Below are 16,109 nucleotides of genomic sequence, written 5' to 3'. Positions count from 1 at the left end.
TTTTTTCTTGTAAGCAACTAACTTTATTAACAAGGCGATGTCCTAAAACCAAGCTAATTATCCGACGCTGCATATGTTCCAACTACTTTAAAAAATTCATAAACTGCACAAATAGTTTGTTGCCAACTACTTTGTCAATTGATTAATGTCTGAGACAAGTCAGTTATTTCCGACAGGGTAGTTATCGCCTTGACCGCCTTTTGGCTGGCAGATGTGCATACAATTTGGATATTTATACCTTTCATGAGCATGAAATGGTATTATAACTTTGGTCCGATGTTTGTAAGTACCAGAACAAAAAGAGATAGACCCATTAAAATGTATACTTATATGATCAGAACGTCGAGCTGAGTTGATTTAGCCATGTCCGTCTGTCCGTCTGTCCGTCTGTCCGTCTGTCCGTCTGTCTGTCTGTTTGTATGCAATCTAGTCTCTCAGTTTTCGAGATATCCGGATCAAATTTGGTAGGTGGGTGTATTTTTATAATGTATTAATCATTTGTCGGAACCGGAAGAATCGGACCACTATAACATATAGCTCCCATACAACTGATTGTTCAGATATGAGATTTTTCGTTATAACTTCTGCATTTATGCAGCTACGAACATGAAATTTTGCAGTACTTGCACTCATTATCAACAGAATACTTACAGTGAAAATTACAAAGATCGGGTCACTATAACCTATAGCTCCCATACAACTGATTGTTCAGATATAAAATTTTTCGTTATAACTCCTCCATTTATATAGCTAGGAACATGAAATTCCGCACTGTTTTCAATAATTATTAACTGAAAACTTACGGTGAAAATTAAAAAGATCGGGTAACTATAACCTATAGCTCCCATACAACTGATTGTTCAGATATGAGATTTTTCGTTATAATTCATCCATTTATGTAGCTAGGACCATGAAATTTCGCGCTGTTTTCACTCATTATCCACAGAAGACTTACAGTGAAAATAACAAAGATCGGGTCACTATAACCTGTAGCCCCCATACAACTGATTGTTCAGATATGAGGTCTTTTATCATAACTCCTCCATTTATGCAGCTAGGAACATGAAATTTCGCACCATTTTTGCTCATTATCAACGGAATACTTACAGTGAAAATAACAAGGATCGGGTGACTATAACATATATGTATCTTCCATACATCTGATTGTTCAGATATGGGATTTTACTGTAAAACTCCTTTATTTGAACAGCTAAAACCGATAAATTTCGTAAGATATTTTATAAATAATAATACAAAGTCTACTGAGAAAATCGTCAAAATCTATGCTGTATAAGCTTTATCTCCTATACCACTGATTGTTCAGATACCAGTTTTTGCGATATATCTTCTTTATGTAGGAAACTAAACCCAATAAATTGTGTTACCGGTTTACATACCGATCACATAGCAGTGAAAATCACTTAGATTGGTGCCATATAAAGTATATCTTCCATACCTCTGATTGTTTAGATGCGATTTTTTATATAAGTATGTAACTCCTCTATCCATGTATGCAGATGTATTCAAAAGCAGTAATCTGTCAAAGTAAAATTTGCAGATGTTCATGAAAGGTATGAAGCCTTCGGCATAGCCGAAGACAGCGCTGCTCTTACTTGTTTTTGATAATTTTTAGTGTTAAATATTTTTAAGAATGAATATTATTTGAACGTTGTCGTATCAAAAGAACGCTTTTGGCGCTTTCTGATTGGCTGAAGCAGAAAACTTTCTGATGCAACACTGCGCCGAATTGGCTTCCAAACGAGTTAAATGATTTAACTGGTCTAATTTTCCAACAACAATTGCATGCTATTTAACTGCTGTTTATGAACATGTTTTGTTCATTTAACTGGTTCAAGCCCTTTTGACATGCTCAACTCGTCAAATTGAACATATTATAAGATCAAAAAAATTTAAATAATCTTTAAAATCGAAGACCTCAAAAACGGTTAAGTTTTGGACAGCTTGTCATATAAACAAGTTAATCAGAAATGGCCTGTTTAATATCGAGCCCTAACCGCCAAAATAACGTAAGCGACATTTTTTCGAAATTTTATTTTTGATGCAGAAATGCATCTAGATGCTCTAGGAATATTTCTGCATCAAAAATAAAATTTTGAAAAAAATGTCGCTTACGTTATTTTGACGGTTAGGGCTCGATATGTTAAGACAATAATATGCAAACAGAATTGAGGTTGTAAAACAATCTAGAATTTTATTTTGAGCTGTAGCAACATTTTATCCGTTTAAATTTCAGTAGTGTTCATATGTCATATGTTTATGTACATTACATAAATACAAATCAATTTTACATTTAAAGTAATAAAAATAACTGTTATTTTTTAATGTTAGTATGCAATAACGTTGTTAAACGCTCTAAGCGCCGTAGTGTATGCAATGATTTTCCCGAAACTTGTGGCTTTTTATGTATGTATGTATGCATGTATGTACACTGTTCTCTTTTTATACCCGAGCGCACTTGTGCACAAGGGTATTATAACTTTGTTCACATAACGGTTGTTTGTAACAGGCAAAACGAATCGAGATAGATATAGACAAATGTATACATAAATGATCAGAATGAAAAGAGAAATCGATTAAGCGGTGACTGTCTGTCCGTCCGTCCGTCCGTCCGTCCGTCCGTCCGTCCGTCCGTCCGTCCGTCTGTGCACACGATAACTCGAGTAAAAATTGAGATATCTTAACGAAACTTGGTACGTGAACTTCTTTTGGGCGTGGGACGGATGGTATTGAAAATGGGCGAAATCGGATAATAACCACGCCTACCTCCCATATAACGGTAATTTTAAGAAATACGAAAACTGCGATATTTTAGTAACTACTGAAGATAATTCACTCAAAATTGATACTTACAATTAGTTTCAGACGGAAAACATGAATATTATAAATTTTTGGAAAATGGGCGTAGCCACGCCCACTTATGGTTACATGTGTATATCTTGGTAACCGCTGCACCAATTTCTTCCAAACTTGGCACAGTTGTTGGCCTTAGTACAGCTTACTAAATGGCTGAAAATTTTAAAAATCGGACAATAACCACGCCTACCTCCCATATAACGGTAATTTTCAGAAAAACGAAAACTGCGATATTTTAGTAACTACTGAAGATAATTCACTCAAAATTGATATTTGCAATGAGTTTTAGACGAAAAATAAGAATATTACAAAATTTTGGCGAATGGGCGTAGCCACGCCCACTTATGGTTTCATGTGTATATCTTGGTAACCGCTACACCAATTTCTTCCAAACTTGGCACAGTTGTTGGTCCTGATACAGCATACCAACTGGCCGAAAATTTCTAAAATCGGACAATAACCACGCCCACATCCCATATAACGGTAATTTCGAGAAATACAAAATCTTCGATAAATCAGTAAATATTGAAGCTAATTTATTCAAAATTGATGATTGCAACAATTCTTTACCAAGAAATACGTTTATGACAAAATTTTGGAAAATGGGCGTAGCACCGCACACTTGTGATCACATATATGTATCTCGCTAACCATTCTAGCAATTTGTACCAAGCTCGGTATGGTTATTGTGCTTGCCACATAAAAGCAAACCGTTGAAAATTGTTGAAATCGGACTAAAATTGAGGCCGATTTTCATATAACGGGAAATTTCAGATATGCTTGAAACTGCAATATTTCGAAATTTAAGGACGCTAATTTACTTAAAATGTATACACCCCGGCTTATCATGTAGCGGTAGCTTTCGGAAAGGTGGAAAACATATATTTAATACTTGCGCCGGGTATTTAATGTTCGGCTCCGCCCGAACGTAGACTTTCTTACTTGTTTCAAATGATGTAGTGATGACGTTTTTGTGTACATAATGTCATGTTTCTTCAATTGCATAGTTTTTTCGAACAAAGCAGCTTTTGGAATTTTTAATGACAGCTTTTAATTAATTTAATCAACCATTGCCACCTATTTTGCGGTTACAAATTTTTACACCAAAGTAGCCACATATTATTTTGTTTACATAAAAATTCCCGATGTAATTTTTCATTCCGTGTATTTTAAAAAGTTTAAAGTTTTTGCAACGAGATTAAAAAAAAAATCTACGATTTCCATATGTATGTACTACATATGTTGTATGTAAAAAGTGTGTTTGTTCAGCTTACGTTGAATGTGTGGTTTGATAAACGGAAACAATTGCACTACGTAATTAAGTAAGTGTGAGTGAATATACATTAGACTGCATCAAAATTCGGTACTGTTTTTTCTTTGGATTTATAAAACTTATTATATTTGAAGACTTGCACCAAAATATTTCGGAAAATAAATATGTATGTATCTGTTTTTTTTCCGCGACCTTTATGATTTTAATCAAACAACCGTTTTCAATGACGGCTCGAGGTCAGGATGCTTATTGTATTAAAACACATGAAATTCGTTATTATCCCAATATAATGTATTTTCATGTGTTTTAATACAATAAGCATCCTGACCTCGAGCCGGCAGTGAACACGATTGTTTTCGGAAAAATATTAAAATTTACGTGAGCTGGACCAATTTTAAAATATCTTCAAAAATTGAGCTTTTTATGAATAAAAATTAGTTTATTTAAGTGTTTCTTGAAAAAAAATCGCCTCAGACGACAAAACAGCTTAGGCTTAAAAAGTTTGTTTAAGAAAATATTTAAAAAGTTTTGCAACGGAATCATAATAATAAGAGTTTCGATGCTGGGCCAAAATTACACCGAAACTATTTTTATTCATAAAAAACTCCATTTTTCCGGGTATTTTCAAATCGGTGCAGCTAACGTAAATCTTAATAATTTTCCGAAATATTTTGGTGCAAGTCTTCAAATATAATAAATTTTGTAATCCCGGCTGAAAAACCGCAACTTTCTTTTGTGGGGCAGTCTAATGTACATAAGTCTTGTTTTTCTTAAATGCAGGCAAATTAATCAGAGAATACAAAAAGTTGAATAAATAAAATATAACCACATAATTTAATATTCTACATAAATAATAAGTTAAGAGCAGCTTATATTTAACGATATTATCAGTACAATAGAGTAAACATTCACATCCAACGAAACATTTCTACAACTTACATTGACTTAGAAAAAGCGTGCGATGGCGCACAGTGGGAGAGTCCCATAAATTTTTTGGAAAAAAATTTTAGGAGTTGTCGTGGGGCTTCATTTTTGCATATAGGTGTTTCCAGCGGAAGGTCCACCACGACAAAAAAAAATTAAAGTTTTATATCCAACGTATTTACGGGCCGATTTGCCTGCTTTTTAAAATATATACTGGCTATGTAAGTAGAATCATCTTTGCATAAAATGGTCTTCCTAGGTGGTGCCAAGGCCGAGATATTTCGAAAAACCGTATTTATGGTCTGATTTGGTTCGAATTTGGCGTATGTGGTTGAAACATAATAAATCATAGATTTCTAATAAATTGACCCTGAATTGGCGCTGAAGTCAAAATATAAAGTATATTCTACATAAAATACATGTTTTATTTGCGTTAAATATTCATTTAAAAGCAATATTAACAAAAATATAACGATGGAAATTTATGTCACGTGACGCCACGTCACGTCACGTTTCACACTTGGGGTTGTAAAAGAGAATTGAAACAATTTGCATTAATTCAAAAAACTCTAAAAACAACTAGAATTGCTCCAAATTATATTAAAATAAGTTTCATGAAAAAAGACATCCACAATCCGCAGAGTTTTGCGATTTTGTAAGAAAAGAAAAAATCAACTTCCATTTTTTGTCACGTAACGACACTCTCTTTAAATGCTTATATTTCAGGACCAAGCAGTTCGATTGATTTCATTTTTCGGTTAAATATAATTATGTGCTATACAATGGCCCAAAAAAGTTAAAGAAAACAAATGGTATTCCTTTTTTGTATCACATTGAAATCGTACGACTGTCACGTGCGCCACCATGGGAATGCCCATATGCAACTTTTATGGAGTTACATAAAATGGGCAGATTGATGTGAAGCATACAAACCTAACTTTCTAACTAAATAAATTTCTATTGTTTTAAATTAAAAAATATATATATTTACAATGGATATTATTCATATGTATAAATGGGTGGAAAGCTTCATTTAGATATTTCGGTTTGAAACCTACTTCTGTCTTTTTTCATTTGATACCAAATTTGTTTAATTTGGATAAGCGGTTTGTATTTATTAGCAAAGGACTTTCAGTAAGGCCTTAAAAAATATTTGGCCAAGTTTAACTGTTATTACTGGACTAAAGAATAAAAGCAAGGATTTTTTTTGGTAATTTTTGAAATTTTTTCCAAAAAGTTCGAAAAATAACCAGCATGCAGGATTCTTGTCCAGGAGGTCCTGTGGTCAAATGAACATTGGTAACCTAAATCTGCGACAATACTTTGCCCGGACTCTAATAACATCGAAAAAAATAACTGTTCTTTTCGGTCTCTGTTTCTGTTAGAATGATGTTCATTTCAAATCTCCGTTACTCTAAACAAACATTAATTTTTAAATATTTTTGCATACATAAATATGTATTCGGTCGCTTAGCTGTATTGGCTTAGTTTTAAAACTTGAAATTTTATTTGCTTCCAAAACCGGTGCTTCGTAAGACCGGATCACCCAAAGTAATGAATACAAATATGCAGCATAGATAAGTAATGAATACAAATAACTGAGTAGTCTTTAAATATGACCATCACAAATATAATATAGTTTTTTGTTTAGAACAAGCTAACTGGACAAAATTATTTAATTATAGTTTATGATTCATATGACTGCATCTCTAGTCACGTTATATATGTACATGTTATGCAATAATAGCGTAATCGGGGCTTGTCTATATATAAAATCTTATCTATATGGGCACACATAAAAAACAAGTAACTTTTGTGTTATTTAGCTTTATTTTCATTATTTTAAACTATGAGACATTTATTTTCATATCGGTGGTGTTACACTTTCGATTGGCGTCAAAATTTTTTATGGGTTTTATACATCAAACAAGCTAACACGTACTCAAGGTTTTTTTTTATATATTTTTTTCTTCGGAGATATGATCTGTCAAAGATTTGATTTTTTCGTGGTTCTGACTAATCATGTACTTCTTCAAATCGTTATATCTCGGGCTCAGCTCATCGTAGAGATATCATCTTAACGTCGTTTTAAAGGTAAAGAAACGGGCTTCAGATTTATATAGGATGGTCATAATTGTCTCAACGCTAACTTAGCTATTAGCAGATGAACTTGTTGAAGTTGATTTGCATAGTAAAGACCAGTAAATTAGGGGTATAATATTATACCATCGTAATCCTCATTTAACTCTCTATAAAAAACATCGTCCAAAAAATTGGCGGTTTTCAAGAACTATCTTTAAAATATTTTTTTTTTTTTTTTGTAACGAGATGATTTCTTTTATGAGAGTTATATAGATATAGAGAGCTATATTTAGCAAGGTATTAAAAATCGGTTTTTTACAAAAATCTAAATTTTATTGCGGATTCCGGTAGAATACCTATCCAGAAATAATATTTGTACAGCAAGATTTTTCATTAAGGTGACAAAACCCCTAAGACTAAAGTTAGAACGCAGATTTTATTGCGGATAGCTTATGTTAAAGTGAGCCTTTTTCGACAATTTTCAGGATTAGTTAAGAAAATATTAAAAAATATTCATGTGCAAAATTTTAGTAAAAAAGCTTTAAAACTGAGGGAGCTATTTATAAAATAATTAAAATTTAACCAAAATTCCAAGTACCGTTATCTCGAAAACTTCAACCAATCTGGCAAAACGGGAGACGTTTTTGAATTTAGAAGGTCCCAATTGAGTGAGCTCAACTATCAAAATCTTTTCTCAAATTAACAATTTCCTCAGCATAATTTGAACCCAAATTATTCCAAATATTTGTCAGCTACACTTGATAGCAGTCAAAATGTATTCAACAAAGTGTGATTGAATTTAACATTGCTCTCGGAAGAACCATCATATAAAGTAAAATTGAAAAAATTTTGTATGAATTTTGAATCGATTGTTTATTTTTTTTTTTGGCATAATAGTGACTTTGTACATCGATGACGCGGGTTCGATCCCTGATGAAGTCTAGAAAAAAGAAATCTTATGAGCAGATTTGGTGTTCTCCGAAATTGCTGCTATAACTTCTACCATTTTGCCTAATAAAATAATCGTGGTAAAAAGCTCAATAAAAATATGTAAACCAAATTATTCTATTTGAGCGATCAAAATGTTTTTCCTCGCCTTACTTTTGAAGCACTTGATGAAAATGAATTACACTAAAATTTATCGATTTATTGAAAGATTGCGTATAAAATCGTATAGTCCGCATATGAAGGTTTGCTCACAAATAAAAAAAAAATAACATATTTTTTGGGAAATGTACCTATTTTTTAGATATGTCCATATATTTTATGTTATGTAACATTTAAAATCATATAAATGTCAGAGACAGATACCACCTCCGACCAGTGCACCCTATTTCCTTTGATTTATTTACACACATACTTAGTTTAGTCTATTCCCTGTGGGGAAAATCTCTAGTTCTGAGCTAGTCCGCTTCTAATATATTTAGACCCAGTACTGGTTCGCGATAAATCTCTGCAAACAACTGGCGAATTGAACATGCCGATGTCCTAGGAAGTGTCAATTCCCTTTCGCTGCATCCCTTTTTCGATAGTTCCGAACTAGTCCTAAACTCTATAGTTCCGAATCAGACAGACGAAAGAAAAAAGTATCATGACTTTTCAATCGTTTTGGTTTTAACGTGTGTGCGATTTTAAATAATTTTCAAAGAAATGTGTTTCCAATTGAAATTAAATTTAAATGAATAATTGTAAGAAATGTACGTTTACATACATTTGGCTGTAGTTGAGAGGCGCTAGCTATGAAAATGCATCTGTGATGTGCATAGTGAAAGCGTATTTGAACGAAAAAGCCGCCAAACACATATCTATGTAAATTTCTGTTCTAAATTTTACAGATAAAATCTAGTTCGTTCCGCAGTGAAATAAAATAGTTTCTTAAATGTAACACATTTCGCTGAATTTGAACTGGTGGAGATCTAGTTACTATCGGACTGCTTCGTTCTTGGCGATAAAGTTCTAGTGGAACTAGAAATGTTATTCGCTAGTTCGCGATTTCCCTGAAGGGATTTGTATGTTTGTATAGATATAGGCGATTGAGTATTCGCATATGATTGTGTGTATGTATGTACATAAGTACATTTCCGCAATCGCTTCATTCGTAGTAGCAAAATTGGTGTGAATGCATTTGTCTGCTTCGTATTCATATGTATGTATATATGTACATATGTGTGTATTTTCAATTTCATATAATAACACTACACGACCGTGTTCTGCCCTTCATTTCAATTTGTACGTTATGTTATTTATAAATTTACTCTTTATTTTAACGTATAAAAGGTTATTTTAATTTATTTTTACTTTCCTTTCTCCCCTTTTTTTTGGTACTCACAGCCTGGCATAAATCTCCTCCCGCATAAAAAGCAAAAAAATATATAAAATAAAAAAAAATAAAAACTAAAAGCGAACGAAAGAAAGTATAACTGCCATAAAATAGAAAAAAAAGTAATAAATACGCGTGCACTAAGTCTCTCTGCGTTACAGCAACTAGCAATTTCCGCTTTTATATATACATACATCCAGTTTGCTTTGTGCTTTTTTATCGCACAAAAGTAATCTGCGCGCTCTCTCCAATACTCACCCACTAGCTCTATTAGACCGCCATCCGCCGACTGCTGCTAGTTCGCCTCCCGCCGGATCCCATACTTACTTGTCGTTGTCTCTACCGCACTGCTGTGCATTCCATTCACGTTATAATGGCTGCACAGCGGTCCCATGTAAGTAAAACTTAGTTGCTTTTGGCTTTGCGCAGACCTTTTTGGGATTTCTTTCTACATACCTACATATAACGAAAATCAAGTAATAAACGCTCCCGCCCAGCGCCCAAACACGGATTGCAGTTCCAAGCATGCTCAGCATGTAATCAATCTGATGTCCAGAATTTGATTTACATACATTACAATTTCCTTCTTTTTTATTTTTGCGCATTTTATTTCAGTTGGTTGTTTTTTTTTTACTTACTTATTTGATTATTTGTTATGAGTTTCGTTTGAGTTTTTTGCGAATTCGGTTTTGAAAAAGTTGATATAATTAATTACTGCATGCTATCTTACATTTCTTTGTTTTTATACATACATATATGTATGTGTAAGTAACAGTTTCAAAGCTAATTAAAATAATATAAAAGAGATCTAAAATACGATAAAATGAATTATATAATTTAAGTCAGTAGTTCATTGGACAGGCTCGGTGACCGTATGAAAAAAGTTGGTGATCATGGCTGCCAACTATCTTTAGATATGACGCGCCATTTTGACAATAAAAAAAGTGCGACATAAAAAAATAAAAGTGCCAAGAAGCAGCGACTATTTAATAAGTAAGAAGCGAATTTCTGAAACAAAAGTAAAATGCCTAAAAAAAGCATAACCAGTTGTATACATTTTAGAAACTAAAAAATCTTTGCTGTTACTAACTGGAACAACTCTTTGAGAAACTTTACTGCACCCCACCGCCTCTATTGCCAACAATAAGTGTGAAACCGACCATTTGGATTAATATAGAAAACAGTCCGGTTTATGATGCCATCATAAAAGTCCTAAAACAGCTGAATTCGAGCTGGCCTAATAGTATTTTTTACTCATGACCCAATTTCAGAAATCCTGGCGGAATTCATAATTTAATTTAAAGGTAACTAAATGCGAAATCGGTAGCGATATAGATAATTGAGTTCACATGTAACGGGAAGTAACTAGTTGACAATGATAAAAAAGCTGAAGCAGGGATTGTATAGATCTAGATATTTTGACAGTTACAGAGCGGGTTGTTTTTTATTGAGGTAACTCAAAATGTACAAGTCGTGTGATTTCTGCTTTAGCAACAGAACGAGTCAAGGATGAAATTTTTTAGTAAGCTAAATGCTTTCCAAGTAAGCATTTAAATTTTGAGGATGATATTGTAATCTTAATTTCCTGATCCAGGCTATTGTCCGAAGCATATAGCCAATTATAGGTATGTATAAGGGAATGCTTAGAGTATAGAAAAATGTTTTTAAATGAGTTTAAGCGTAGCTAATATATATATAATATATATGCCTACCACAATAATTTTAATCTATTAACGTCATAATCTTGTCAAAGTCGCATTTTTCTTTTTTTTAAAATAGTTTTTTAGGTATCTGAAACTTGTAAAAAAACTACTGTACTGTTTTTGATTGAAAAATAGAGAATACTACTACCAAACCCGCTCTATATATTTAAAACTAAGCATATTTAGTAAAACTGCAAAAATTTAAATTTAAACTTTTTAAGCGAAAACGAAACTTTTGAAGCGAAATAACGAAATAGGCTGGAAAAGGCAAAATAAAATACCGAAAAAGGCAGGAAAAGGCACTAGGTATTGCAAAAAAGACAAAATAAGGCACTAAAGAAGACAAGAAATTCGAAGAACAATCAAAAAATACATTTATTTTAGAAATGTTTATATTACAAGTAAAAAGAGAAAAACTATGAATTAGTTTCATTATATGAAAAATTTGTACTTTTAATCTTTGACTATTTTATCCTTTCGAGTTTCTAACTCATAAAACTTTAATCTGTATAGTTGTAGTAACATTGAACCATAAGATGCATTTTGAAGTTTTCTGGCAGCATTTTCATTCGATTTTCGCGAAGAAAAGCCTTGAATGTACTAAATGTGCGCTCGGCGTAAGTTGATACAAGTGGAGCCCAATTTAAATACGGAACGTTTGAAACATTCATATTATCAGGAATAAGGGCGTTTTCTTTTTATCTTAAAAAAGGCAAATATCTTAAAAAAGGCAAAAAAAGGCAACATCAAATGTGTATATATGGAATCAGGGAAAGCTAAATCGTGGACATTCTTAATCGAATATACTCTATCTCTTTAGCAGAAAAAAAAGGCAATTTCCATAAAATCCGTTCCCTGGTTATGACCAACAACTGTGCCAAATTTCGAAGAAGTTGGTGGAGCGGCTAACAAGATATATACATGTAATCATAAGTGGGCGTGGGTACGCGGATTTTCCAAAAAATTATAATATTCTTGTTTGTAGTCTAAGAATCATTGTAAATATCAATTTTGAGTGAATAAGCATCAGTAGTTACTAAAATATCGCAGTTTGCGGATTTCTGAAAATTACCGAGGCGTGGTTATTGTACGATTTTGCCCATTTTCAATAGCATCTGTCCTACGCTAAAAAGAAGTACACATGCTAAGTTTCGTTTAGATATGTAAATTTTTTCTAGAGTTATCGTGTGCACAGACGGTCGGGGATACAGTCACCGCTTAAACGATTTCTTTTTTCATTGTGATCATTTATGTATACATTTGTTTATATCTATCTCAATTAATTTTGGCTGTTACAAACAACAAAAGTATAATACCCCTGTGAACAAGTGCGCCCGGGTATAACAAAATTTCGTAGATACTTTTTATAGAAAACATGCAAAGCCAAAAATCTACGCGATTTTTCAGCAAGTTGAAACTTGCACTTTATTGTACTAAAATTTATTGGGCTACAAAACTGCATACTCATATTTCATATTTTGTAGTCCAACACTTACTAAATGTTTAGATAAAATGTTAATTTGAAAGCTTCAAAATGTTCCCTACAGAATAACTGAAAATAATCCGGAATAATTATGTTCTAAGACATATTATTGCTAAATTAAGAACCACAAAATTTTAATTTGCTCTACTGAAATATATGAACTTTTGAGTTGTGTCGTTATTGCAGAGGACCATCGATGTGCAATGTTCAATGGCCAAAAATTACAGAAAAGAAAACTTTGAATCAATTGTATGCTTAAAATTAACCTAATGTTGAGTTAGTAAAATATCGAAAGCTACATTTTTGCCGATGTAAGCTATTTGCTATTTTCAATTTTTTTTTTTAGGAGGGTTCGATTTTTTCTTCCATTACAAATAAATCTAAAACCAAGAACAGATTTCACTACCATTGAAATTTGCAAATGTTGGTGCTTACGAAATTTCTCTTTGTTAAACTAACTGAAATTAACAAGAATATTTTGCTTTGTGTTTTTGTCTGATATACTTACGGTTGGATAGATACATTTGCTAGTTTCGTTTCAAGCAAACTAACCAAATTTTAAAAGAGAAATACTTTCATACATTAATACAAACACAAATGAATTTCCCGTTGCAATTTGAAATAAACTCAAAGAAATCATGTAATACAAACATTTAGGTTAACCAAAATGGCGGAAATAGTTTGGACGATGCCACAGCAAAACGAAACGAAAATTTACGAAAACTTTTTCAAGCGAGCAAAAAAGCAACAAAGGCCACAAAGTTGCAACGTGGCTATAGTGAAGAAGAAGTTGCGAAATTTAACTACAACAGTACCACAGCACTGCACATCAGCCAGAAGGATGTTTCAAACTGCGACAGCTATGATGATAATAATGTTCACACTGATAACAATGAAGTTCATGATACTCCTTTCGACACTGCGGCATGCAGTGGCAGGTGGTCACGCAACCAGCTTTGGAAACAAAGCAACGGACAACTTGCCAGTGGTGCTGCAGATGTCAAAGCAGCTACCTCAACTGCTGTCAACGCTGATTACGACAGCAGCAATATGCGTTCGAGACGTGGCGAGAGTCGCATACGGCGCTGGAGTATAAGAAGCAGTAGTGTGTCGGGGGGTGAGCACAGGCGACTCGAAGGAAATTCCCCAATGAGCCAGCGACAATTGGGTAAAAGTGTTGTGGACACAAATCAATTGGCGATGTCAAGCAATCAATCGAAATGGAAAGAAAGCGAACAAGAAATGAAAAGTTACTACAGCAACAGCTACAGCAATAAAAATAGCAAAATTAACAATGTTGAATGGTCAGAAAGCAATGTAAGTCAAAAAACAAAAGACTATAACGAGCACTATGGGACTAACTTTGGCAGCTGGCATGGTCGCAATGGTGGTGAAGCGGAAGAAATAGATAGAGGATTTGACTTGGACTTCGTTGATGATTTCACAGCGGCATCTTCTGAACCTGAGGAAGAGGAGGATGATTTGTGGCATGCGAAGAATGAGCACAGTGTAGGAAATCAAACCGCCAACTCATATACCACGTCACGAACCGCTGCAACACCTTTAAGTGCACACAGCGATTGGTGGCAGCAACGGGATCAGTCACACTTGGGTGAAACAAAACGCGCCAATTCAGTAGCAATGATTGCGAATATAACACCAACCACTGAGAATCGAACAAATGTCAGATATAGCTGGACACCAAAGGAGTTGCAGGATAGTCCTGCAGCCGAGTATGTGTCTCGCAAAGTGAGATGCAATTCAGTAGTTGGTGACAATGACTGGACACGAATCGATGACGATGGCAGTTGGACTAACCAGAAGGTGCCTTCTGGGAAAGAAGAGGTCATCGGGCCAACGGCTGATTTCAATGAAAATTATGAGGCTGCAGCACGCAATGTCCTGTGGCAGTCACATGAGTTGTCACAAAGCGACGTTGGAAAAATAGCAACATCAGATTCACCACAACGGCTGTCAAAGCCTGAATTGCAGTCTGCACAACTGCGGGAGCAAACTCCTACCTATAATGCTAGCCACATTTCAGCGCTTTTCAAAACACCGCTTGTGAAACGAAAGCGTGGGCAAAGCGTCGACCGTTTGGGTCATGTAGGTGTGCATACCACAAACGAACGTTGGATGTCTGAAAAGGACATAAACATGAAACTTGCTAACGGTTTGGGAAGAGTTGTGAATGCGACAGCTAAACCACGAGTATCGGTCGCAACAGCAGATGAACCGACGCAAAGCAACAATAACAAGAACAATAATAGCTGTACAAATAATTTTACTGCGCTTGACGAATTGCGGTGGCAGCAAAAGCCACAGCAGCTGCATAATTCGGTGTACAATATGCAACAACAGAATTGGAGTGGGAGTGGCTGCAATGAATATGAAGTTGGTTCAGGCGAAATGCAGCATCTAAGGTAAATGTGCTGGTGGAAAATTGGCAAATTAGCATTTTTTTACGTTGATTTTTGAGGAATGCAATTAATTCAAGCAATTATTTTTCGTGTTAAAATGGCATGGAAGCCAAATGCTGTTATGGTGTCAGAGAACTTTCAGTAAGGGAAAATTATTTCAAATTAGTTAAAAAATCTGAAATGCATGAGCATAGTTATGACTTGTGAGTTTGTTTGAATAATTGAATGCGAATTTTCAGGTGATATCTCTGTTTTATGAACAAATGCTAAATAAATAATCATTGAAAATCATAAATGCTAAATAATAAATCATTTTTCGTGATAAATAAACTTCTTAGTATCAGTGAAGAGGCGACAAATTTATCGGAAAACTACATATAACGAAGACAAAGGAGTAGGAGGACTGGCTACCACTTTTTGTTTTGCAGAAACCGATTATATTAGGGTCATTCCACGTAAAATAGGAAAACGACAAAAATTTAAATATACCGTAATTATCTCTATTTCAGTAATAGCCTCCTTTTAAATGACTAAATTTCATTAATCTGTTGAAAGATATTAAAAAATAAAATGAAGTTGTAATTTTTGTCTATGGAAACTTTTATTTCATGCATAATTACTTTACACCAGTCACAACTTGAAATACTTTTTAATTTTTCTATAACCTCCTATTTTTATTGAAAACGAAAGCGTACACTGAGGGAAATAATGCATAGTACAAACGTAGAATATATATTTGATTATCGTATAAAAATGCTCTTATTTAAAAATAATATTTTCATACAAAAATTTATTAGATACGCACGTCCCAGCCAGCAAAATGATTGTAAACGAGCAGGTAACTGAATATTTTCTCGAAGAAAAACCGGCTAAAAGGTCGTTTATGATAGCCGTTTACGAATCGTTTTTGAGTACTTTTTCGCTTGAAATTGTCGATCGCCTGCGAACAGTCGTAAACGGATCGAAAAAGCATTCGTATGCGAATATTATATATTATATATTATATATTATATATTATATATTATATATT

The 16,109-nt window shown here is 33.7% G+C and overlaps 1 protein-coding gene across 1 annotated transcript in view; it reads left to right on the top strand.

The window, feature by feature from the left end:
- Positions 1-9,846: 9,846 nt before the first annotated feature.
- Positions 9,847-16,109, top strand: part of LOC118738274 (extracellular serine/threonine protein CG31145) — a 92,544-nt gene continuing 86,281 nt past the window's right edge. The window contains exons 1-2 of the mRNA XM_036469200.1: positions 9,847-9,867; positions 13,317-15,082. Coding sequence (XP_036325093.1) covers positions 9,847-9,867; positions 13,317-15,082 — 1,787 coding nt within the window. The remainder of the gene's footprint in view (positions 9,868-13,316; positions 15,083-16,109) is intronic.

The sequence above is a fragment of the Rhagoletis pomonella genome, unplaced genomic scaffold, assembly GCF_013731165.1.
Source record: "Rhagoletis pomonella isolate Grant_MI unplaced genomic scaffold, Rhpom_1.0 Rhpom_scaffold_00004, whole genome shotgun sequence".
Classification (NCBI taxonomy): Eukaryota; Metazoa; Arthropoda; class Insecta; order Diptera; family Tephritidae; genus Rhagoletis; species Rhagoletis pomonella.
This window is presented reverse-complemented; position numbering and strand designations above follow the sequence as displayed.